A 24,961-nucleotide genomic window follows, 5' to 3' on the forward strand; every position below is an offset into this window, starting at 1 on the left:
GCCCGGCGTGGGGCGGTGTGCAAAGCGCGCTGGTTGGCGTGGCCCGGACACGCCTTCCCGCCCGCGGAACAAAACGGGGCGCAGGCGGGGCGCGCGCTGCCGCCGCTTCCGAGAGCGCTTCCCGCCCGCGCCGCCCCGACCGAGCCCGCTGCCAGGTGAGTGCGGCCCCGACGCCGTGCCACCCGCGGGCCATACCAGGAAAGTTGGAAAGAAGCCAGGGGCGGGTGGGGGGCGCCGGGCCGCGGGAGTCCGGGCAGGGGCGCGTCTCCGTCCCGCAGCCGCCAGCTCCCGCCCCGCCCGCACCCCGGGCGCCCCCACCGGGCGCGCGCGTGGCCCTCGTAGAACAATCGGCGATTCTGGGCGGCACTGTCGCGCTTTGTGGGGCCGGGGATGAGGGCACCCGCGCCACCCCGACCCGGGCGCCGGGAACATCTGGAGGCCGCAGCTGTGCCCTAGCGCAGGTGCCAGGAGTCTCCGGGATGTGGATTTGGAGGGCTCACCTCCCCGCACCCCACATCTGGGAGCCAGGTGGGGAGCCGCCCGGAGTCTGGAAGAGCCGCCGGCGGGGCTGAGCGAACTGTCTTTCAGCTGGGGGTGGGGGATAGGTGGGATGGCGCCCCCCTGGCAGCAATAGCGACGCACAGGGCCCTGCAGGTAGGTGTCCGGCTGCCCTCCGGCCTGGATCTGGTTGGGTCTTGGGCTTTGATCCACACAGGACCCCAAGCGAGAGTTGGGTCCAGGCAGGGTCTCCCAAGGGGATCGGAGCCATCTGCTCCCTGGGAGCATCAGACTTGGGGTGCCGTCAGAGAGGCAGCTGGGATGCCCCTGAACTCTGTATTCCTGAGACAATTGGAGGACAAGCAACTGAGTCTTGACTGGCTTTATTTCAGGTGTGCTCTTGGGGTAGCGGCTTTCCCATGCTCAGTTTTGGGGGACCCTTGGACTCATAACTTCTCAGTGCTCAGTTTGGGGGTGCCCTTGGACTGGTTCTCAGCGCTCAATTTTGGGAGCCCCTGAAGTAATGACTTCTCAATGCTCAGTTTTGGGGACACCCTTAGACTGGTTCTCAATGCTCAGTTTGAGGTGTCCCTGGGACAAGCAACCTCTCAGTGTTCAGTTTCTCTTGGGGGGTGCTTTGGGGACATGTCACAGATCGGACATTCAAGGGAGCTTGTTGACTCTTCCCAGTGCTGCCTCCCCCCTCCATCTCCTCAGCGAGCAGATGGGTGAGGGGACAGTCTTTGGGTCCCCTGCTCCCCGCACCCCCGCTTCCTTCTGATTGTCCAGCTGAGACCTGGCTCAGGCCCGGCCACCCCCTTGCCATCCACTGCCATCCTAACGGAAGCCAGCCGAGTCCTGCCCCTTCAGGACTAGGACTGACCTTGTGTCTCAGGGCCATATCCGGTGTGGGGGGACCTATTGGGCAGGGAAGGAAGTTTATCCTGCAGAGGGCGTGGCCAGAGTGGGGGAAGCCGTTAGTCAGACCTCGGGGCTGGGGAGGCTGCTGGGGAGAAAGGCTGGCCAGCGGTGGCAGACCTACGCCTCCAGGCTGCCCATGCCCCTTCCTCCTAACATACACCTTGGCACCAACCTCTCCCTGCCCTCGCAGCCAGGAGGCCCCACGGCGCCAGCAGTAGCATGCAGTAAACACTTCGTACCGGGCTCCCAGCGAGGTGCTTACCGGGCACTCTGAACCTTGCAGGGTGGCCAGACAGGGTGGCCAGGCAGCTTCCCCGGGGCATGGGCACTGAGAACCAGTCAGGGCTCATGGGTCTTGCTCTGTTCCCCGTGGGTGTCCTGCTGGGAAGGCCACGGAGGTGTCCAGGGAGCCTAAAAGACCTTTTCCTTCATGTCAGTCATGTACCCTGCATGGACTGTCCTGGTGGACGCCAGGAGAGACACAGAAGGGAACAGTCATGAGTCTGCTGCTTGCCAGAAACTTGTCTGAGCCCTTCATGCATTTTGTCCTGGACGCAGTGAGGGTGGGATACTGCTGTCCATTTGACAGATAGAGAAACTGAGGCCCAGAGGCTCAACACTACAGCAGGAGTGGCCATGGGAACCTAGGTCCATGGCTTTCCAAGCTCATGCCCAGCCAGGATAACTATTATTGGTCTCTTCGATTTTATTCTAGATCCACTCCCCCAAGGACCTGCAAGCTTTTGGCTCTATAAAGCGCTTGGAGGGGTAGACAAACTTTATCAGTAAGACAGTGCATATGGGCAGTCAGGGGTGGAACTCAGCCTGTGGGCTTCAAATTCGATGCCAAGGACAAGGGGGGATCCCGGGTGGTCAGGTCCCAGATCCGAGTGGGAAATCTTTCACTAAGTGTGATGTGTTTGAGGTTGAGGAATAGGCTTGCACTTGGGGACACACACACACACATACACACACACACATACACACACACACACACACACACGACTGGGGGAGTGGGGTCAGGAGGGGGCGTCCTGAGTACTGACCAGACAGGAACCTGCACTTCCAGTTGTCAGGAGTCTTGAAGGTACTGACAAGGCAGTGCTACGCAGCCGCCTAGGAATTTGCCTGACGTCAGCCTGGAGTAATGCCCATGTATGGTAAAGCGTGTAAATACCGCGGCAGCGAGCATTTCCAGACGCTGGCTTCTCCAGGGCCTCCCTGGGACCAAAAGGCAGTGTCTGATTCCTCTACAGTGACAGAGGAGGAAGAAATAGAAGGCTCACAGCCAGACTCCTACTCTTCACCTCTTGAAGGCAACCAGTCTCCCCTGCCTGCTAACCCACAGTGTGGGAGGGGTTTCCTGAGCCCCCAACTGCGAGCAACCCATACTTATAAGGTCTGAGAGCAAATTTGTTCTTGCTTCTATTTTTAAATAAGTTTTTCTTTTGTTTTTGTTTTGGGGCCATGCCCCAGCAATGCTCAGGGCTTACTCCTGACTCTGCACCCAGGAATCACTCCTGGCAGAGCTCAGGGGACTATACGGGATGCTGGGGACCAAATCCGAGTGGGCTGCGTGCAAGGCAAACACCCTACCTGCTGGGCTATCTCTTCAGCCCCTGTTCTTGCTTTTAGAAACTCATTCAAAGTGAGGTCACTCAGGCCTTTTCAGCCTGAAATAGCCGATTGTTACCAGTCCAAGTTGACATCATTCCAGATCAAAGCGAAGCAATTGGATCTGCTCATTAGCCTGAAAGCAGTTAATATCCTGTAAGATTTCCTCTAGTCCTTCTGCAATACTCAAAGGAACCAGGGACCCCTGTTTCGACCTGGGCCGACCTTTAGATCTCAGAGCCCCACCTCTGAGTGGAAGGTCCTGCTGTCAAAGCTTTCAGGAGGGACGTGCAGGGGGAGTGGTGGGAAGTCAGCCCAGGGCCATGAAGCTTCCCCAGAGAGGGAGGAGCAGAGCCATTCAAGGCCTGGGGTGCCGGGGTGACCAGCCTGACCTGGGCCCCTTGGTGCTGCGGAACTCCTTGGGTAACAGTCACAGCTGGGTGCTGAAGACTTCGTGCCGGCTCAGAGATCCCAGGACCACTGGGTCCTCTCACCCACAGTGGGTCCGTGTCCGTTTCCTGGGCTTTCGGCTTCATCTGTAGGACATGGGCTCTGAGCACCGACCAATGGGCCTTGCGCCCTTGCTTTTGCCCCTTGGCTGCTCGCTCAGGGCAGCGCATGGAGCCAGGGGGTGGGAAGGAAGGTGTGGTCCTTTGTAGCTGCCAGGTACCACCTGACCCAGGTCAAGTGAGTAGCACATTCTCTGGAGCCTGGCCGGGCTCCATGCACTGAGGGGTGGGGCCCAGCTCTGTGTCCAGAAGGCGTCCTTGGGCCCTCAAGAGTTGGAGTTCCTAGCGGCCCAGAGGGAATTTTCCACCTGTGTGTCCTGTCAGGGACTTCTGGGGCATTGGCAGTCTGATAAGAGTTGTAAATGTCTAAATTTTTTTTTGGGGGGGCACCCCTTGGTGATGCTCCTGGCTCTGCTCTGAGGGGATCACTCCTGGCAGGCTCCGGGGACCATATGGGTGCTGTAGATTAAACCCAGGTCAGTTGTGTGCAAGGCAAGCACCCTACCCGCTGTACTATCACTCCGGCCCACTTAAGTGGGTTCTTAAACCTGATCCTGGCCACTTTGGACCTGGGCCTCAGCCTCACTGTCAGATGACTTGGGGGGAACGTAGGAATCTGGGTCTCGGGGCTCCCTTGGGGCTGTGGGAGCTGTTATCTTGGTCCTCTGGAGACAGGGTCTGGCGATTCTTCCCTCAGCAGTACTGAATCGACCCAGGGCTCGCCCAGCCAGGTGCTCCTTCACTGCACGCCCAGCCTTTGCTTTCGCTCTTGATGTGGCCACTCAGGGTTCAGGGGTAGGCCGCAGACTCCAACTGGTCTTCAGAAAGACTATTTTTTTTTTTTTTTTTGCTTTTTGGGTCACACCTGGTGGTGCACAGGGGTTACTCCTGACTCATGCACTCAGGAATTACTCCTGGCAGTGCTCGGGGGACCATATGGGATGCTGGGAATCGAACCCGGATCGGCCATGTGCAAAGCAAATGCCCTACCCGCTGTGCTATTGCTCCCAGACCACTCTTTTAAAAATTGTTTTTTAATTGGATCATGGTGAATTACAAAGTTACTGAGTTACGCATGATCGAGTTTTAGGCACGCAGTGTCCCAGCACCATCCCTTCAGCGGCGACCACTTCCCTCCACCAATGTTCCTAGTCTCCCTCCGCCCCTCAGCCAGCCTGCCTCTATGGCGGTACTTTTTGCCTCCTTTCAGCACTCTTTTCTCGTCTAGATTGACCACTCCCCTCCACCAGTGCCATCTTGTTCCCTTCCCTGACCTGTTTACCACCCCTAGCCCCCCCCCCCAGAGACAAGCTTTTCCTACTGGAAACCAATTCTCTTACTCTTTGCTTCCATTGCCTTTGGGCGTGTGTTATTCTCCACTATGTCCCTTTATACACCGCGCATGAGAGAGATCATTCTGTGTCTGCCCTTCAGAGAGGCCAGTCTTGGGGACTGGAGCGATAGCACAGCGGGTAGGGCATTTGCCTCGCACATTGATGACCAGGGTTGAATCCCCTGCATCCCACATGGTCCCCAAGCACCTCCAGGAGTAATTCCTGAGTGCAAAGAGCCAGGAGTAACCCCTGTGCATTGCCAGTTGTGACCCAAAAAGAAAAGAGAGAGAGAGAGAGAGAGAGAGAGAGAGAGAGAGAGAGAGAGAGAGAGAGAGAGTGAGTCTTGGCATCCAGCTTCTCCCAGCCCCAAGGGTCCTCTTTTATCAAGGAACTAGCTAACCAGCTACTGTGGCCCTTCGCAGAAAGTTCAGGCTTCATCCCCTGTCCAGCCACTCCACACAGTCAGAGAGACACAGGCCAGGACAGTCCCCAAGGGACAGCGCTGTCCACAGAGCAGCCAGCAGACCCCACAGCAGACAGCTGCCTCTTCATCCCGCAGGACAGGCCTGGTGTGTGCTGCCCTATCCCCAGGCCTACACACCAGCAGGGGCTGCTGGCATACGCCCTCCAGCTGCGGGCTAGCCAGGAGGCAGATCAGAGAGCCGTCCCTGCATGTGGCTTCTGCACTCCATTCTGCGTGCCGTCCATCAGAGGGCGGACAGTCATGACTGCCCTTCCGGCAGACCCTCAGAGCAAGGCCACCGGGGGTCCGGAGAGTCACTGTATTGAGAAGAGCAAGCTGAAGGGCGGCGAGGAAAGTCACTTTCTGGGTGGGTGGGCGGGGAAGGGAGGACTCCAGGCCCCGCTTCCTCCCCCTGGAACTCTCCCACCTGGGTGGGGGGGAGGGCCCTGAACGCTCCCCCACAGCCTCCATCCCCAGAACCGGGAGGGCGGTTGGGAAGGAGCCATGAGACAGGCCTCCTTTTAAGGCCATCCTGCCTCCCAGGACAGCTGGAATTCGGCTCTTGGATTTGGCAGAAAGGAAGGGTTGGGAGGAAGATGGGGGATAGAGGCTGCCAGCCCCCTCCCCACAGTTGGGGGCTCTTGGAAGGGTCCTCAGGAGGTGGAGAGGAGGGAGAGCCCCTCTGCCTGGGCTGTGTGGTCGCCTGGAGTCTCAGGGGCCCTCTCACAGGATGGTCTGACCAGAGAGCATCCTGGGCTGCCCGTGTTTCTGTTTCTCCTGCTGGATGGGGCCCTGACTCGGAGCCAGGGAGAACAGGGAGGCCTTTATGGAGCTCTGGGGCTCCCCCAGATCCAGAAGGGCTTTTGTGTCTGGGAACAAAACAGGGCTTGGAACAGAGTCCGACCACGAGGCTGGGGGAACTTTCCTCCCTTAAGGGGACCCCTAGGGGGACGGAACGGGGCCCTGCTGGTGGGGCTGGGAGTGGAAGGACTGTGTGCCCTGAAATAGGGCAGGGGGAGGGACAGCGCGGCCATGGAGGGACAGAGGCTCAGCGATGGCTGTGCCTGCCCCAGGTCCCTGTCCTGCGTTAGTGGCCAGCGCAGGGCTTGACCTGGCTGAGCCTTGTTTTCCATTCTATGCAGGGGCACAGCTCCTGGTGCAGGTGGGAGAGAGAGAGGAGACGGTCAGGCAGGGGTATGGGGGGGTGATGGCTGGGGGGCTTCCAGGTCACTTTCCCAGAGGCCAGTAGAACACGAGTGGTCATCTCTGAAGGAGCACTGTCCTCCCGTTGTTCATCGATTTGCTTGAACAGGCCCAGTAACGTCTCCGTTGTGAGACTTCTTGTTACTGTGTTTGCCATATCGAATACGTCACAGGTAGCTTGCCAGTCTTTGCCACGCGGGCGAGATACTCTCGGTAGCTTGCCGGGCTCTCCGAGAGGGGCAGAGGAATCGAACTCGCCTCGGCCAGGCTGGCTGTGTGCTAGGCAAACGCCCTACCCGCTGTGCGTACTCCAGCCCTGAAGGAGCACATTCCCCCGGACCATGCGAGCGGGGCCCCTACTGTCTGCACCATGGCCAGGGGTGGGTGAGGACTCTGCCTTGAGAACTGGGGACCAGGCCTCATGTTGGGGCTTTGTTCTGCATCAGGAGGGGCATGACTGCTGTTGTGGTCCTCATTAAGAGGCCCTGGAGGGGCTGGAGTGATAGCACAGTGGGAAGGGCGTTTGCTTTGCACGCGGCCCACCTGGGTTTGATTCCCAGCATGCCATATGGTCCTCTGAGCACTGAGTGCAGAGCCATGAGTAACGTCTGTGCATCGCTGGGTGTGACCCAAAAAGAAAAAAACAAAAAGAGTCCCTGGATACTCTTATTGGGCAGCTCTGAGCTCTTGCTCCCCACCAGGCTGGAACTGGGATCTGGGGGCTTCTAGGAGTTGGTTCCTGGAGGAAGGAGACTGAGATGCCACATCTAGAGACTCTGAAGGGGGCGTGAAGGGCCGGCTGGGCTGGACACGGCCGGGCAGGGGACTCCTGGCCATAGACCCTCGAGGAGAACACTTCCCCCCAGAACAGTCTCCCAGCTCCTGTGGGCATCAGCGGGTTCTCCCAGTGCCTCTCTTGTCGGGAGCCATCAGCCCACCATGATGATGTGTGAGGCGCCGCGCAGGAAACAGCTGGGAGGTTCTGGAGAAAGACGGCTGTGAATGTGTTTTGTGGGGGTGCTGCCAAATCCCTGACAGCAGGAGTGGTGGAGAGTTTGGGAGCCTGGAGAGGCTCCTGGAGGAAAGTCGGAGCAGAAGAGGGGGAGAGGGGATGGGCTGGAAGCAGATTCCAGACGTGGTCTGGCCCTGATTGCCTCTTTCTGGGAAGCATCCAGCTGCAAAGTGACAGGCTGCAGCAATTAAGGGAACAGGGGTGGTGGGGGGGTGTGGGGGGAGAGCGGGGGTGTTTAACTGGAAGATTCAGGAGGCTGACGTTTAGGTTTGGCTTAATTCAGCAGCATAGTAGATGTCAGCACAGTTTCTCCCGACTCTGTCAGCTGGGACTAGGGCGTCCCCCTTGGGGACCTCGTCCCCCATGGCTCCTCTCTCCTCACTCAGGGCCAGGAGGGTGACGACTGAACTTTTATTTGGGGACCATCATGTCTCTCCTCTAAGGGACTGACAGCTGAGGGGGAGGGCTGCTGGCATGCACTCTGCCCATGGGTGCCCACCGCATGCATGGTGGGGCCAGCAGGAGCTGGGCCAGCCGGAGAACGAAGAGAAAAGGGACTGGAGCATTTGCCTTGGACACAGGCAACTCAGATTCGATTCCCAGCGTCCTATATGGTCCCCCTGAGCACCGCCAGGGGTAATTCCTGAGTGCAGAGCCAGGAGTAACTCCTGTCCATTGCCGGGTGTGACCCAAAAAGCAAAAAAAAAAAAAAGAGAGAGAGAGAGAAAAGCCCATCCCCACTCCCACCCTCCCCTGTGGGGTCACAGAGCTCAAGGTCAGAGCAGTCAGGGAAACCCCACACTCAGCCCAGGATGGACACTTCTACTTTTTTTCTTTTTCTCTTTTTGGGTCACACCCAGAGATGCACAGGACTTACTCCTGGCAGTGTTCAGGAGACCATATGGGATGCTGGGATTCAAACCCAGGTTGGCCGCGTGCAAGGCAAACGCCCTACCCGCTGTGCTATCGCTCCAGCCCCACTTCTGCTTTGACCCCGGGGTATAGATAGTGGAGCATGCCAAGGGTGCTGGCGTGACAGGGGCTATGGTGCCTTCTCGTGAAAGCCTGTCATCTCCCTCACACGTGCCACAGGCCCACAGCTCTGTCAGCCCCGCCAGCCTGTCCCTGGGGTCCTCAGAGGATCTAATGAAACCCGTGTCTGATTTTCACTTTGATTTCAGTCTGCCCAGGCTCGTTTACAGAAAACTCTCCCAGGAGATCAGGAGGGCTTCTTTTTCTCTCCAGGACTCCCCAGAACTCCCCCCCCACCCCCGCCCCGGGCCCTGTGGGCTGGGATTATGTAACAGGCCGCTCTCTGCGCCAGCAGCTCAGGTCCAGGCTGGTGGAGGAGGGTGGCGCCTGGAAGGTGGATGTGGCACACGTGTCCCCTGGAGCAGAGGGCTGAAAAGGGCTGGGCACCCCGCGGGGGGTGAGGGGCAAGGGGAGTCTCAGTGAGTGCGGCTGGGGGCCAGGGCTTAGATTCCCAGGGGACCGACAAGGAGGTGGCACCCAGAGAGATGGAGGCGTCACGATAAAGTCTGAGCCATGGCTGGGGGTGCATTCCGAGGACACGGGGTGGGGTGTCTGGAAGCCCTGGAGCTGCAACAACCTTAGCACAGAGGGACCCATGGAGAGACAGACAGGACCCGGCAGGGAGCAGACAGGGAGCAGGCAAACCCTCGGCTCTGACGAGGCCTTGGTGAAGGCTGAGATTTTGGGGTGGGGGTGCTGCTCGCTGCCACTGTACACTGTTCCCAGCCTGCTCCGAGCCAGCACGTGGCTTCCACCATCAGGGCCCCCTACACTGCTATTTTGGGGGGCCACACTGGACGTTGCTCAGGGACCACCAGGGCCACACCCAGGCCTCACATGTGCAAAGTGGCCACTCTACCCCTTGACCCACATCCCCGGTCATTTCCTCATAATTTTTGTTTTGGGGCCACACCCCGCAGTACTCAGGGCTCACTCCTGACGATGCTCGAGGACTGTATCGGGTGCCAGGAATTGAACCTGGGTGGGTCGCAGGGAAGGCAAAGTGCCCTACCTGCTGTATTATCTCGCTCCAGCTCCTTCCTCTAAATATTAATTCAACCCCTGTATGAACTTGATCAACCAGGTACTGTGGGGCCTGAGCCCCCCTCATGAACCTGGACAGCTTTTTCTTGGGCTGAGGCCGGTGTCCACCCTCAGTTAGCCGGGATGTTCTTAGCCACAGGGCTGGGCCTCTCTCTGTTCTGGCCAGGGCCGCCAAGATGCTGGCACAGCTCAGAGCCCAGGAGGGGATGGGCTTGATCTCCACTTGGTCAGTGTTTTTGGAACACGTGACCGGGTGAACTTCCTCCTGAGGCTCCTTTGCCCCCTCAGTCAACCCCTTGGCTTCTTCCTTTGCTCCAGCCCTGGCCTGTCTTGGCACCCACTTGTCCCACAGTTGCCTGGGCCCACGCAGGACCTCTTCTCCGCCATGTAGTTCTGTGGCAAGACCCAGAAGGGCTTGTTTCCTGGCTCCGTCTTGGGCGTTGTAGAGGGTGTGATGGAAATGGAAGGTGAGAGGCAGGTCTGGTCAGCTGAAGGGGTCTCTGCTCCCAGCCGCCCACGCCCTCCACCTCTGTGCTACCCTGACATTGCAGCCAGGCTCCGACATCGTCTCTGCCACACACGAGGACCCACCTTTCCAGCGAGATACCAGGCCCAGGGTCTGCCACATTCAGGACTAGCTCACAAAGTGTCCTTGTCTGTCTCGCCGTTGTCCAGATGCCCCCATCATGGTTCACATGGACCAAAGACCTCGCCAGGGTACTTGCCACACAGGGTGAGGAACAGATCCTCGCCCAGAACTGAGATCTCGACTTTGGATTGGGATGTTGGCTTTGGATTCTCCAGGATGCTCACCAAACCTTCCTCCTGGGGGCAACTCAATCCGGGGGTGGGCGCTGGAACATCTGGCCTTCACCAGCCCCCTGATCTGAACACACCCGTGGTGTGTCCTGGGTGTGACTTACACGCACACACAAGGCAGGGGAAACCCATGGCTGCAGCCCAGAGGATCACTGTACAGGCTGTCCCTGAGACGCCCCCCGCCTTGCAGGAAGACAAAGCAGGTCACGCTGCCTCAGCAGCCCCTTGGTGGGAAGGGGGCCCCTTCCCTGAGCGGTAACAGATGTGGAGCGCACTTTGTCATAAATATTGGCTGCTTTTACCCTGGTTTCTCCCTCTCGCCCTGGGCTTCAACTGTGTGGATTTTCCTTGTCACGAAACTTACAGCAGACTCGGTTTCCGGGAGGGGAGCCCCACTCACTGCCTCTGGGGCGCCCCATCCCCTGGAGCAGGAGGCTGGTTTTTATTGCTCTGGAGCCTGGGTCTGTGGCTTTTTACACTTCTCAGAGAGCTTGACAGGGGTGAGTGAACGTCTGCTCAAGAGGAGGAGGAAAGTCCCAAGGGGCCAGTTTTTGGGGAGCCGTGGAGAGCAGTGGAAGTGTAGAAACTGCCCAGCTCTGCCCGCGGTTTCCCTTCACGACTCCCTCCCTGGAGAACTAACCGGGTTCTGTGTCTCTTTCCAGAATGCCGAACTGGGGAGGAGGCAAGAAGTGCGGGGTGTGCCAGAAGACAGTCTACTTTGCTGAAGAGGTTCAGTGCGAAGGGAACAGCTTCCACAAGTCCTGCTTCCTGTGCAGTGAGTGCCCAGGCTGGCGGTTGCCCTGGGGACCAGGACCTGGGCCTGTGCCCCGGGCGGGCTGTCAACACCCCAGGAACTGGTCCCCGGAGATTGTAAACAGCCTGACATTTGGCTGAGGCACAGCTGGGGAGGGCAACGCTTCAGGGTCTTTGTTGGCCCCAGAAGCAGCTCTCGAAGGGGGAGGAACTGGCTGGCGCGGGGCCAAGACGAATCAGGGAAACTTTCCACAGACTTCTTTTCCTTTGGCTCCCCGCCACTGGCTTGGCCTTCGGGGGAGGCACTGTGAGCACCAAGGTTCAGCCTTTAGACCCCGATGACCCCCCCTTAACAGGCCTCACCTGGAGGGAGGTGGGCCGGAAGGGGCAGTGACTTCCTTTGCAGGTGGCTCTCGCTGGCCACCCCAGCACCCCAGGCTGAGGCTGCCCCACACAAGAGCCCAGAGATCCAGCCCCTGCCTCAGGACGGCACCCCGGGGCAGAAAGGATTTGGGTCCTGTGATCAGCACAGGCCTGTCTGGGTGAGCAAGCAGCAGCCTATCTCCTGGGGGCCGGCAGAAGTGGGGAACAGGTAGCCGAGTGAGCCCAGAGCCTCCCAGCCGGCCGTCAGGGTGTGACTCTGAATCTCTGAATTCTGCTCGAAGGGTCTGTGGGAGAAGGACAAGCAGCTCTTGCTCCTGGTAGGTTTCTCCAGCCCAGGCCAGTCCCTTAACCTGACAGGGATGCATGAGAACGGAAGTAAAGGAGCGAGCACGATAAGAGTCCTTCAGGCAGCCGGGAGTGTCACTGTCGACAGCTTCCTCTGACACACGCAACTCACATACACCTCCCACACACATGCACACACGCATACACACACTCACACACACACAATCCCCACACACCCGCACACCATCTTCCCTGTCCACATACCACATGCCTCCACACCTCTCATATACCACACACGCACAATACACACATACAACGTTAGAAATAAACCACGACCCATACCACACTCCTCACATATCAGACACACGTTTACCCTGTTTCACACACACAACCTCAAACATATATACCACCGCCTCATACCACACACACACACATATACACAACACACAAACACACACCCCCTCACACACCACCCACATATACCAACACACATGCACACCCTTCACATGTTGGGCACATGTTTGCCATCTCCCCATATACCCCCCCACACACAGCACATATACTACCATCCACATCACACATACCCTTCACACGTCATGCACACGCATACTCACCCTGTACCACACCCATAGCTCCCAACCACTCACATATACCAGAACCTGTTCTACACTTACACACCTTCACACACGTATACCACTATCTCGTACCACACACACTGCTCACTTATCAGGCACAAGTATGCCACCAACCCATGTACCCCCTCACCCTACATACACTACCATACATATCACATGTCTTATACCCGTATACCACACCCTGTACCACACACATACATACATCACACTCCACATATACACTTCCCACACACATCTCACGTATAGACAACCACTCTGTACCACACAGCACTCTCATACACACATACTTAACACACAAACACACCTCACACCCTCACACAAATGTTTCCTGTACCACCCCCCGCCATGCACACATAAACTACCTCGTATGCTCCCCACATCTTCACGTACACACACACCCTCACACACACACACAGCTCTGAGTAGTCCAAAACCACGATGATATGAAGTCCAGGAAGTGGGGGCTTTGTGCCCGGCGACCCAGGAGGGACAGAGTCCACCTGCCCTTGGCCTGCTCCTTGGCCTGTGGCAGACAGTGCCCCGGGCGGCCCCTGCACCACCTGCCCTGGTGAGTGCTGTGGGTGGCTCTGGGCATAAGCCCAGCTGCAGCCTCGACACGGCCCTTTGTGGTTTCTTGTGTGTGTGTGTGTGTGTGTGTGTGTGTGTGTGTGTGTGTGTTTCTCATTTTTCCTACATGCATCTTTATTTTTATTATTTTTTAAAATTTTTATTAGTGAAACACCATGAGGTACAGTTGTAGACTTACAAATTTTTATGCTTGGATTTCAGTTATACAATGATCGAATACCCATCCCTCCACCAGTGCCCATTCTCCATCATTGACATTTTTTTATTTAAATTTTTGTTAGTGAAACACCATGAGGTACAGTTGTAGATTTACAAATTTTTGTGCTTGGGTTTCAATTGTGGGCTGGAGTGATAGCACAGCAGGTAAGGCGTATGCCTTGCAAGCGGCCAATATGGCCAACCCGAGTTCGATTCCTCCGCCCCTCTTGGAGAGCCCGGCAAGCTACCGAGAGTATCTCGCCCGCACGGCAGAGCCTGGCAAGCTACCCGTGACGTATTCGATATGCCAAACACAGTAACAACAAAGTCTCCAATGGAGACATTACTGGGCCTGCTCGAGCAAATCGATGAATAATGGGAGGACCGTGACCGTGACCGTGGGTTTCAATTGTACAATGATCAAACACCCATCCCTCCACCAGTGCCCATTTTCCACCACCACTAATCCCAGTATCCCTCCCACCCCCATCCCCCATCCCACCCTGCCTCTGTGGCAGGGCATTCCCTTTTGTTCTCTCTCTCATTTTGGGTGTTGTGGTTTGCAAAAGAGGCAATGGGTGACAATAATGTTTCATTATAGTTTACTTTCAGCATGCTTCTCCCATCCTGGGAGGATCCACCCAACACCCTTTATTTGGTGCTCCTTTCTCTATCTGAGCTCCCTTTTTCCCTAGAATGTCGACACGGCCCTTTGGCATTTTCTTTTTTTTATTTCTTTTTTTTTTCTTTTTGGGTCACACCTGGTGATGCACATGGTTTACTCCTGGCTCTGTACTCAGGAGTTATTCCTGGTGGTGCTCAAGGGACCATATGGGATGCTGGGAATCGAACCCGGGTCGGCCGCGTGCAAGGCAAACGCCCTACACGCTGTGCTATCTCTCCAGCCCCCCTTTGGCATTTTCTAACATTTATTTATTTATTTTGGGTTTGGGGTCACACCTGGTGGTGCTCAGGGCTTACTCCTGGCCTGGCTCTGCTCTCAGGGATCATTCCTGGGGATGCCGGGGATCGAACTCTGGGCTGTGTATACGGGCTGTACTACCTCTTCGGCCCCTCAGATGATCCTTTACTTATCAGAGGGAGCTTGGCACAGGCCAAGAAGGGAGTCCAGGAAGGGCACTGCTCTCCGTGCTCCAATGTTGCTCAACCTCTGAAAGAGAGGGCCCAGCTGTGAGCAAGAGCTCTGGCCTGCTGCCTGCATGGGCCGGGGAGGAGGGGCGCAGGCCTGGCCCAGGGCCGGGAGGGGTGGGGAGGTGCTGAGGATTAGAAACAGTCAGAGAGTCAGGCTGGGGTGAAAGTGGGGTGGGGGCGGGTGTTGGGACACCAGTGGCCACAGGGCCACAGGGACAGGCTGTTCTCAGGGGCCTCCGGGGCTAGCCCAGCTCTGGGCATCAGCTCTTCAGGTGGCCCCCCGACTAGGGCATCTCCCCACAGCTTCCCTGTTGCCCCAGTGCCTTGACCCATGGCGGGCAAGTCGCAGGCTTAGAGGAAGTAGTTTCTGAAGGACGAAGGGTGCTTGCACACCGGTGACCAGTTTGGGCCAGAGCGATAACACAGCGGATAGGACCTTGCCTTGCATGTGGCCCACCCAGGTTCGACCCAGCCTGACCCTGCGTCTGCCTGATGCCGTGGCCAGAACTAGGCTATGGGCCTGGGTGTTTTTTTTTTTCTTTTTGGGTCACATCCAGTGATGCTCAGGGGTTACTCCTGGCTCTGCACTCAGGAATTACCCCTGGCGGTGCTCGGGGGACCATATGGGATGCTGGGAATCGAACCCAGGTTGGCCGTGTGCAAGGCAAATGCCCTACCTGCTGTACTATTGCTCCAGCCCCCATGTGGACCCGGGTTTTGTCCAGATAGAATCAGCCTCTGTCTTTGGGGGGTCAGCTTGGGTGTCAACTATCCCCTGACCCTAACAGCATCCCATATGGTCCTCCGCGCACCATCAGGAATGATCCCTGAGTGCAGAGCCAGGAGTAACTCCTCGAGCACTGCTGGGTGTGGCTCCCAAACAAACACACAAACAACCCCCTCCCCAAATAATCAACCCCACCACCAAAAATAAAGCAGAGCAGTTTGAATGTTATAATTCAGAACCACCCCCAGAACCAAGTGACTTTCCTGTGAAGGAAGAGTGAACTGCAGGCTTGGGCCTGGATGTGTTTGGGCTGGAGTGCCCAGCTGGCTGGCCCTGGAGAATCTCTGACTAGTCCTCAGCTCTGGAGTCGATGTGGCTCCCCCCAGGAAGGCCTAGGACCCACAGAGACCACGGCGGTGGCGGCGGGGGTGGGGGCAGTCTCCACCCTGGACTGGGCCCTTGAACCCGGGCGGATGCGAGATAGTCTCAGTGGGTGGGGGGTGGGAAGCCTTGGCCCTGGGCTCAGCTCTTGAGCCAGAGCAGACGCAGGGTGCTCTTTGTAGGTCCCCATTAGTGGCAGGATCACTCAGTCCTGTGGCCAGGCACTGTGCCCATCTCTGAGCCGTAACCAACTTCCTCCCTCTGTGGGCAGGTATGGGGGAGGGAGCACCAGCCCGTGGACGCCAGAGCCACTCAGGCCTAGCCTGGGTCGCTCCGTAGAACTCCCAGCACCCCGTGCGCCCATCCACACCAGCCTTTCCGGCGTTTCCTGTGCTCTTCCCCTCCCCGCCCCATGGGTAAGGCCCATCAGGAAGGGGCCAGAGGCTGGCAGAAAGCAACCGGCTTGGCATGAAGATAGCGGCCATGGTCCGGCCTGGCCCTGCATCTGCTTGATGCTGTGGCCAGAACTGGGCTGTGGGCCTGGGTGTTTTTTTTTTTTTAATTTTTGGGTCACACCCGGCGATGCACAGGGGTTACTCCTGGCTCTGCACTCAGGAGTTACTCCTGGTGGTGCTCAGGGGACCAGATGGGATGCTGGGAATCGAACCCAGATGGGCCACGTGCAAGGCAAATGCCTACCCGCTGTGCTATTGCTTCAGCCCCTATGTGGATCTGGGTTTTGTTCCAGATAGAATCCACCTCTGTCTTTGGGGGTCAGCTTGGGTGTCACCTAACAGCAGTAGGAGCCCTCACAATTCCTATCTTTCCACAAATGCACATAGTTAGGCCATCACGAAGCCGCTCCTGTTGGGCTTCACAGGACTTGGTAGATGTGTCATTTTTGTTGTTGTTGTTGTTTTGCTTTTTGGGTCACACCTGGCAATGCACAGGGGTTACTCCTGGCTCTGCACTCAGGAATGACTCCTGGCAGTGCTTAGGGGACCATATGGGATGCTGGGAATCGAACCTGCGTCAACCGCTCAACCGCGTGTAAGGCAAACATCCTGCCTGCTGTGCTATTATTGCTCCAGCCCCAGTTGATGTATTATTTAGGGCTTCATTCGACGACACCGAGCCTCTGATGGTTCCTGCAGCTGAGTGAGTCTGCATTTCCTGGGTCATGACAGAGAGGTGGAGGCCAGCAGAGGGGCTGAGCCCCCTGGGGCAGGATGGGGCATCTGCAAAAACTAAGCAGGGCAAACCCAGTCGGGAGGGCTCATCCCTCTGGGAGCTAGCACTCAACCAGCAGGGCGGAGCCTTATGGGCCCAGGAGCTCTGAGGGAGCTACTGGAGGGAGCTGGCAAAACAGATCCCCGCTCCCTCCCTCAGCCTCCCTGGCCTCTGCTTTCTGCCTTCCCTCTGCTCCTGGAATTTCCAGTTCAACTTGGGTCTTACCGGAAGCCATCCCAGGCCAACTCCCGACTTCCCACCCTACATGGGAATGCGGGGAGCCTTGGGCCTGTTGTTCTTTCTTGCTCCTTCCCGGGAGCCCAGCCCCCGGGGAGGCAGCAGGAGGCTCCATATTTGGTGCTGGAATGAGGTGGGGATCTCAAGGGGGGGACAAGAGGAGCCTTATTTAGTCCCGAGTCTCCAGCCTGGGGCTCAGGGTGAGCGGGGGCGGGCAGCCCGGGAGTGGCAGGTTACAAGGAACAGGGCTATGACGCCACCCCAGCTGTCTCCCTCACGATGTGCTGAACCCCGATGTCTTGGGAATAATCGGAAACCAAGTTCCATTCCTGGACCCAAAGAAATAAAGTCCAGAGAAGTGGGGGTAGAAGTGGGGGTGGTAGGTGGTCTTTTGAGCACCTGTCCCCCGCCCCTTGTCTGCCATGGTACCCACCTGATAGAAAATAATTAAGAGCAGGGGCCAGAGAGATAAGACAGTGGGTAGAGCGTCGGTCTTGCACACAGTTTTCCCAGGTTCTAACCCTGGCTGTCAGTGATCCCTGAGCAGAGCCAGAACACTGCCGGATATAGACACCATTTCCCCCCACCCCCCCAAACAAAAACGAAATAAAAGGAAAAGAAAAAGAACACTATTAAGAATCACCAGATGTGGGGCTGGAGCGACAGCACAGCAGGTAGGGCATTTGCCTTGAATGCAACCGACCCGGGTTCGATTCCCAGCATCCCATCTGGTCCCCTGAGCACCGCCAGGAGTCATTCCTGAGTGCAGAGCCAGGAGTAACCCCTGTGCATCGCCGGGTGTGACCCAAAAAGAAAAAAAAAATAGAACCACCAGCTGAGCTGCCCAGCCCTTCTCACACGGAGGCTTCTGCTTCATTTCCACACCCCTGTTCGGTGCAGCATTCTCTGCCGGGAGGAGGTGGGCAGAGGAGCAGGAAAGACCAAGGACCGAGACCATGGAAGGTGACCCTGGGTGGCCAGACTGCACAGTGGGGTCAGCTCTGCTTCTGAGCCACAGCAGAAGAGAAACCGGGTCCAGAGGTGCCTCCTGCCGTCCCGCCTGGGGTTACTCCTGGCTCTGCGCTCAGGAATGACTCCTGGCAGTGCTTAGGGGACCATATGGGATGCTGGGAATCGAACCTGCGTCAACCGCGTGTAAGGCAAACGTCCTGCCTGCTGTGCTAAACGTCTCGCACCCCGTGCCCATCTTCCCCACTTGCAGAAAGGCATCCAGCCACCCACCTCCCTCCTCCTTACAACTTCACATCCTGTTGCGAGCGCCCTGACCCATGTGGGCTCATTTCAGAGCTGCCCGTGCTGGGGGTGGGCGGTGTCAAGTAATAGGAAACGAGCTGCACCTCCACCCCCTCCCCGGCCCCCCTTTCCCAGTCTGTCCACTCTGGATGCCGGGGTGCGGCAGGAAAGCCCTGCCCTTCCTTCCTTGCTTTCATTCCCCACTCTGGCTGCCACACGCGTGTGGTCTCTGTCAAGGGCAGGGCCCACCGGCACCGTTGGGTTCATGAACCCGGGGGTGTGCTGCCTCCTACAGAGGCTGACGGTGCTGAAGACACCCCCGCCCCCATGCAGGTTTGGGGGTCACTCAGCTCCTAGCCCACTCCTCCCCGCTCCCGGCCATCTAGCTTCCCTTGCCTTGCTCATCCTGGGAGGTCAGGAGGTCCAGTGTGCAGAGCCTGAGAGAGCTTGGCATCCTCTGCAGGGACTTGTTGGGAACCAGCGCCCCCTCCACCTCCCCAGCGCCCCCATCAGCATCTCCATTTTCCTCCACAGTGGTGTGTAAGAAGAACCTGGACAGCACCACCGTGGCCGTGCACGGCGAGGAAATCTATTGCAAGTCCTGCTATGGCAAGAAGTACGGGCCCAAGGGCTATGGCTACGGGCAGGGCGCCGGCACGCTGAGCACCGACAAGGGCGAGTCACTGGGCATCAAGCACGAGGAGTGAGTGCCCGTCCTGCCCCTTGCTCTCCTGCCCCTGCGGGCACGTGCTTCCCGAAGGCCGAAGGTTTTGGATTTCTCGAGTAGTCCCAGGGAGACGGCGGGGTGTCAGGACCATGAGAGGATCTGGGGGCCCCACGGGAGAGGCTTGACCCTTCCCTCCAGGAACCCACAGCCTCTGTTGTTACAGGCTCTGCTGCTGGGTGGGTTGGGAACCATCCAAAGGGTTCAATGCAGCTTTGCAGGCAGGCAGCTGGTTCCGTCCTCTGCACACTGGTGCCCTGAGCAGCACCTGTGTGCCCTAAAGGTGGCCAGTGAGTCCTCTTCTCTAAGAGGGGACACCCGGGGCTGCCTCAGTGCCTTGTGGGGGCCCCAGCACACCCGGACCAGATGCCCTGACCACCGCAGTCCCTGGTCCTCGTTTGCCCCAGATTGAGGGGCCGTCCCTTCTCTTCCTGGCATCACCAAATCCCCAGCACTCACTCTCCGGCACCCCAGGGGTTGGGTTGCCCAGGGGGAGAGGTCTGGTCAGCAGATTTCTCCTGGAAAGAATCTGAGAGTGGATGGGGGGTGGGAGGTGAAGGGAGAAATTCTGCGCAAATGAGGTGCTAAGTGACCCCAGGGTTGGTTCAGGGCAGAGGGGAAGGGCTGTTTCCCAGAAAGGAGCCAGGTCCTGCTCTTCCCAGCTCACAGGAAAGGGGCCCAGGACTGGCCAGGAGAGCGGTGCTGACTGCCGGGCGAGGGGAGCCCCCAGTGCCATCCCGCCTGTGTCCCCAGCTGGCTTTGCTGACCTTTGACTTCCCCACGCAGGACCCCTGGCCACAAGCCCACCACCAACCCCAACGCATCCAAGTTTGCTCAGAAGATTGGCGGCGCGGAGCGCTGCCCCCGGTGCAGCCAAGTGGTCTATGCGGCCGAGAAGGTGATTGGTGCGGGGAAGGTAAGGCAGGGGGACCCCCTTCTCCAGTGTGGGCACTCGCAGGGGATCCCGGGCACCAGCACTCGCTCACTGCCTTCTTGGGAAGGACCCCTTTGTCCCTGTAGGCTGCTTATCCCTGAACCTCCAGACCCCCAGGAGTTCAAGTCAGAGATCCACCTGGCGCTGAAGAGTTGGCAGATCATAGAGCTTTGGGGGTCCTTGAGTGGGTTTTAGTGGACCCATAAGCCTCCTGCAATGGCACGCGGTTTCCTGCAATGGCATGCTCGTTCCAGGAAGATGGCCCACGGTGTCCATCAAATGTTCACAGGGATTTATCACCCCCCAGGCGTGACGGAGCACAGGCGTTTGCTTCCTTGGCTGCCACGCATCTCACGGCAGAGGCTTTTCAGATTCAGGGCCCACCAGAGTCTCCCAGGGAGGCCACACACCCTCTCCCCACTGAAGCCTTCTAGTGGGCCCCATTCACTGAAGCCCAATGACCGTGGGGTCCAGCCTACACACCCTCAGTGCACCATGAGGAAGGGTGGGAACAGCCTTGCTCAGAGCAGCTGCAGAGCTGCAGAAAAAGAATCTTCCAGAGATAAGGCCCACCCCACACAGGCCAGCAGCACCATCTGCTGCTCTTCCAGATTTGGGCTTGGACATCTCAGAGCTGTTTTCCATCCCAAGGAAGGGTCTGGAGGAATGGATGGATGTAGGACAAGGGGCCAGCCTGGACATTGGGGGCTCTCAGTTCAACCAGTGCCCTCCCAGCTGTTTTTCTTGTTTTGGAAGGTGGGGGTGCCCCCAAGCAGTTCTTAGATGGCCTGGGGCTACTCCTGCCACTGACTAGCATACTGGGCCGGAGGAGTCAGAGCTTGGGCCCAGCAGTGTGGCCGCCTTCCATTAGTGGTGATTGGGGATTTCCAGCACCACGCCCTGTGCGTGGGGGCTGTGTGTGTATGAGGGGGGGGGGGGTGCAGTGCTGGGGGTTGAACTTGGCTCCCTCGGCGCCCCTCACCCCTGGGCTAGCGGCTGGTTCTAGGATCCCGAATCTTCACAGTATGGGCAAGTCCCTGGCCTTCAGCAGGGCAGGTTGGAGCTTCCAAGTTGTTTGGCTGTGGACCAGGGGTTCTGCATTCCCTCGTCTCCATTCTGTGCCTGTAAAGTCACAGACACAGGTACACAAGAGAATTTTACTATTCTTCAGCATTAGGAAAAAAATTCTTTCAAGGAAAGTGGTGCTGGGAATTCAGTCCCTTTAAAAAGTCGAGTGAGGGTCAAACCAATGTACAGTGGGTAGGGCACTTGCCTTGCACACAGCTGACCCAGGTTTGATTCCTGGCACCCCATACGCTCCCCCAAGCACTGCCAGGAGTGATCCCTGAGATTAGAGCCAGAAGTAAGCCCTGAGCACCACCAGGTGTGGCCCAAAAACTAAAACTGAACTATAGTAGAAGGTCCAGTGAGATCTTGCTCTGCAGTTCGTTCTTATGCAATACCCGGAGCATGGCCGAGAGGGTTACTCCTACAGGGTGGCAAAACCACTGGTAGGGTTGTCATGAAGGAAAGGGGAAGATGAACCAATCTGCTCCAATGATGTGGAAAAAGGATTCACTTCAGTCTCTCACTCGCAATCTATAACATAATAATAAAAATCTGTGTGATCTGCGTTTGTTACCTGCCTAGGGTGAGAGGTCAAGTTAAAGAAGCACCACGGGGAGCTGGAGTGATAGCACGGGGAGAGGGCATTTGCCTTGACAAGGCCAACCTGGTTTTTTTTGTGAAGTAAATAGATTTTATTTGGAGGATTTTTAGGTATGGAGGGAGAGAGAGTGAGAGAGAGTAACGCACTCAAGAGAGAACACGGGCTTCTTCAAAGGCGGAGAGAGCCCCTGCACACATCCTAGCATTAGACACGAAAGCATGAAAGTCCACATCTCAAGAGGGGAGATGCAGGCAACACATGTGCTCGGGCACCACATGTGCTCAGCCATGTGGGTGCAAGCAACACATGGGCTCGGGCAGCATATGCGTCCAACCCGGGTTTTTGATTCCCAGCATCCCATATGGTCCCCTGAGCACCACCAGGAGTGATTCCTGAGTGCAGAGCCTGGAATAATCTCTGAGCATCACTGGGTGTGACCCAAAAAGCCAAGGGGGAAAAAAAGGTCCATCATGGGCGCACATATGCTTCCCAAGCCCGTGTGCTGCTTGTGCCCACGTGGCCGAGCACTTGTGGTGCCCAAGCACATGTGCCTCCCGCATCTCCCCTCTTGAGATGTGGACTTTCATGCTTCCATATCTGATGCTGGGATGTATGTAGGGGCTCTCTCCGCCCTTGGAGAAGCCCGGGTTCTCTCTTGAGCATGTTACTCTCACACTTTCCCCCCCACTTACCCTTCCTAAAACCCTCCAAATAAAATCTGTTTTACTTAAGAAAAAAAAATGTGCACCACAATGGGGTAGGGTGACAGCATTTTGTGTTGAACTGAAAAAGTCAGGCAGAACGAATCATGCCACCCCCCTCTCTCTCTCCACCTTCCCCCCATTGCTTTGGCCTTGGCTTGAAGGGGAATCGTGTGGGCAGGACAAGCCATGTGTGCTGAGTGGAGTAAGGGTGAGCTTTGCAGGGGTTGACAGGCCCCGGGCGGGGGGGAGCCAGAAGGGAGCAAGCAGTTTGTGGGGCCTGCAGATGGCAGAGACGGGCAGCTGTGGGGGGAACGGGGTGGGGGGGGGCTGATCCCTTCTCTGCTCCCCAGGTCCCATGGCCCCTGGAGCACAGGAGGAGAGCCTAGCCGAGATGGGAGGGGCCCCATGTCTCAGCCTCTGGCACCAACAGCTGTGCAGAGGAAGTTGCTTTGCCCTTAAAAGGTCTTGTTTGAGGGAGAAGACAGCACCAAACAATAACAGCCCCTTGGCCTTGGATTACCAAACTGAGGTTTCCACCCAGTGTGGTCTGTTTTGGGTCCGTTCCTCCAGCCAGGCTGGGAGGCTCCAAGGAGGAGACGCTGAGGCTGACCTTGCCAGGATGAGTCCAGGGGTGGGGGAGGAGCAGGAGGAGGAAGGGAGGGAGGGAAGGACAGTGTGGGGTCCTGAGCACTCTGAGGGTAGTGGAGTGACTTCATGTCTCTAAACCATTAACGCATAAAGGTTAGCATTAAACTACGGCATGAATGAAAGACAAGAAACGAGTGAGCCGGGAGGCTTCGCTTTGTCCTGAGGGCGGTGCCCGTGCTTAGCTCACACACAGCAGCCTCTGTGTCCGCTCAGCTCTGGCCGGCTGTGCCCGCACCCCCGCAGTGGGGGCTGGTGAACCAGAGGTGGACCTCTTCTGAGCCCTCCAAGAAAACAACCCCCCAGGCTCCTCTCTTTGAAGTATTGCCCTCCAAGGCCATCCTGGACTGACAGACTCAGGGCATGCTGGGTGTAGACCCAGGGAGGGACGCTCAGATTCCTGCTGTCCAAGAGGACAGAGCAGACACCCAGCTGTAGGCGGTCAAGGCCAGGCAGGTTCTGGGGAAGCTCAGTCACGTAACTGTGCCCCGTGCCAGGCTCCATACATGGCACTTTTTGGGTCTGCTCCTCCAGTCAGGCTGGGAGGCGCCGATGAGGAAATGCTGAGGCCGACAGTGCCAAGACGAGTCCAGGGACTGAGCCACGCAGGCTCTGGAGAGCTTGTCTGTCCTCGCCCTGGGGGACAGATACCTGGGCAGGGATCGCCCCTCTGCCTGCCCATGCAGTTCCTGCTCCCTCCACCAGGGGGCACCAGGGTGCCCTTCAGGCACCACCACCACCACCACCACCACCACCAACCCCAGTCACATGACTGGAGGCCTCCCAGAGTCCTTGAATCAGGTGGGGGCTGGAACGGGATTCTGGTCTCATGAACTGTTCTTTCCCTTCTTAGTCCTGGCACAAGTCCTGCTTCCGGTGTGCCAAGTGTGGCAAAAGCCTGGAGTCGACCACCCTGGCTGACAAGGAGGGCGAGATCTACTGCAAAGGTGGGTGCTTGCCCTGGGGCTGGGGTGAGTGGCTGGGGCAGCCGTGAGGCTGAGAGGAGAACCCTCTCCAAAGCTGAGCCCCTCTGGCAGTGGGGTGCACCCAGAGCATCTGGGGGGACCCCTTCAGTGTATAGAGGGGAACCCAGCCCCCAAGTTGGGGCTGTGTGTGTGTGGGGGAGGGGTTCCAGGGAGGAAGTGGGCTGACTTGTGTAGCCCCTTGGGGGTAGCCTGGGGCCAGAATGGGATGCTGCCCACCCCCCACCCCCAGCTCTGTGCTGACAGCTGACCACGCACCTCTCACCACTCCCGTGGAACTGGACACGTGGAGCCAGCCCCTCTAGCTGTGGGGGTGTTGAGGGTGTTGTTGAGGTGTGGGTGTTGGCTGCTGGTGGGGAGAGGGTGCAGCGGGAGCGGCTGGTGCAGCTGGACACATCGTCCCTTCTCTCTGCAGGATGCTATGCCAAAAACTTCGGGCCCAAGGGCTTCGGCTTCGGACAAGGGGCTGGAGCTTTGGTCCACTCGGAGTGAGCCCGGCCGACTCCCCCGACTCCACGCTTCCCCCCAGCAGCTCCGCGGCCCCCTGGCCCCGCGCCCCCGCTCCCACCCCGACACTCGCTCACTAATGCCTAAACCTGGCTGGCCGGCTCCCCTGGGTGTGGGGTCAGCTGGAGGTCCCTAAGGGGCTCCCTGACCTGGGATCTGCACCCTCACCAACTAAAAATGCCAGTCCTTTGAGTCTGGGTGGGCCCGGCCCTTCTCCCCACCCCACCCCACCTCTGTCCTTTGCTTCCAGCAGTGGGTTCCAGTCCTGGTCCAAGGACCAGTGCGGGTGTGCAGGCGTCAGGGGCCGAGTGTCCACCTGGCCGGGCCCCCCTGAGCCCAGCAGAGGGGGCACCCTGTGGGGAAGCCCTGCTCTCTGGGAAGGAGGGAGGGCTTATTGCTGTTTCAGTATGGGGAGGGGATGGGGATGAATGAAAGAGGGGACCCCTGCTCAGGGAATCACTGAGTTTGGGGGACAGGCAGGATCATAGTGGAGCCAGGCTCTTGACTCCTGGCCTTCTGAGG

At 58.0% G+C, this 24,961-nt stretch overlaps 1 protein-coding gene across 1 annotated transcript; it reads left to right on the forward strand.

The window, feature by feature from the left end:
- Positions 1–24,689, forward strand: CSRP1 (cysteine and glycine rich protein 1). Its single transcript, XM_056110685.1, has 6 exons — positions 1–155; positions 11,112–11,224; positions 18,808–18,976; positions 19,784–19,913; positions 23,803–23,896; positions 24,348–24,689. The coding sequence occupies exons 2-6, from the start codon at positions 11,113–11,115 to the stop codon at positions 24,422–24,424; spliced, it is 582 nt and encodes a 193-aa protein (XP_055966660.1). The 5' UTR covers positions 1–155; position 11,112; the 3' UTR covers positions 24,425–24,689.
- Positions 24,690–24,961: the final 272 nt, after the last annotated feature.

The sequence above is a fragment of the Sorex fumeus genome, unplaced genomic scaffold (assembly GCF_029834395.1).
Source record: "Sorex fumeus unplaced genomic scaffold, SorFum_2.1 ptg000010l, whole genome shotgun sequence".
NCBI lineage: Eukaryota > Metazoa > Chordata > Mammalia > Eulipotyphla > Soricidae > Sorex > Sorex fumeus.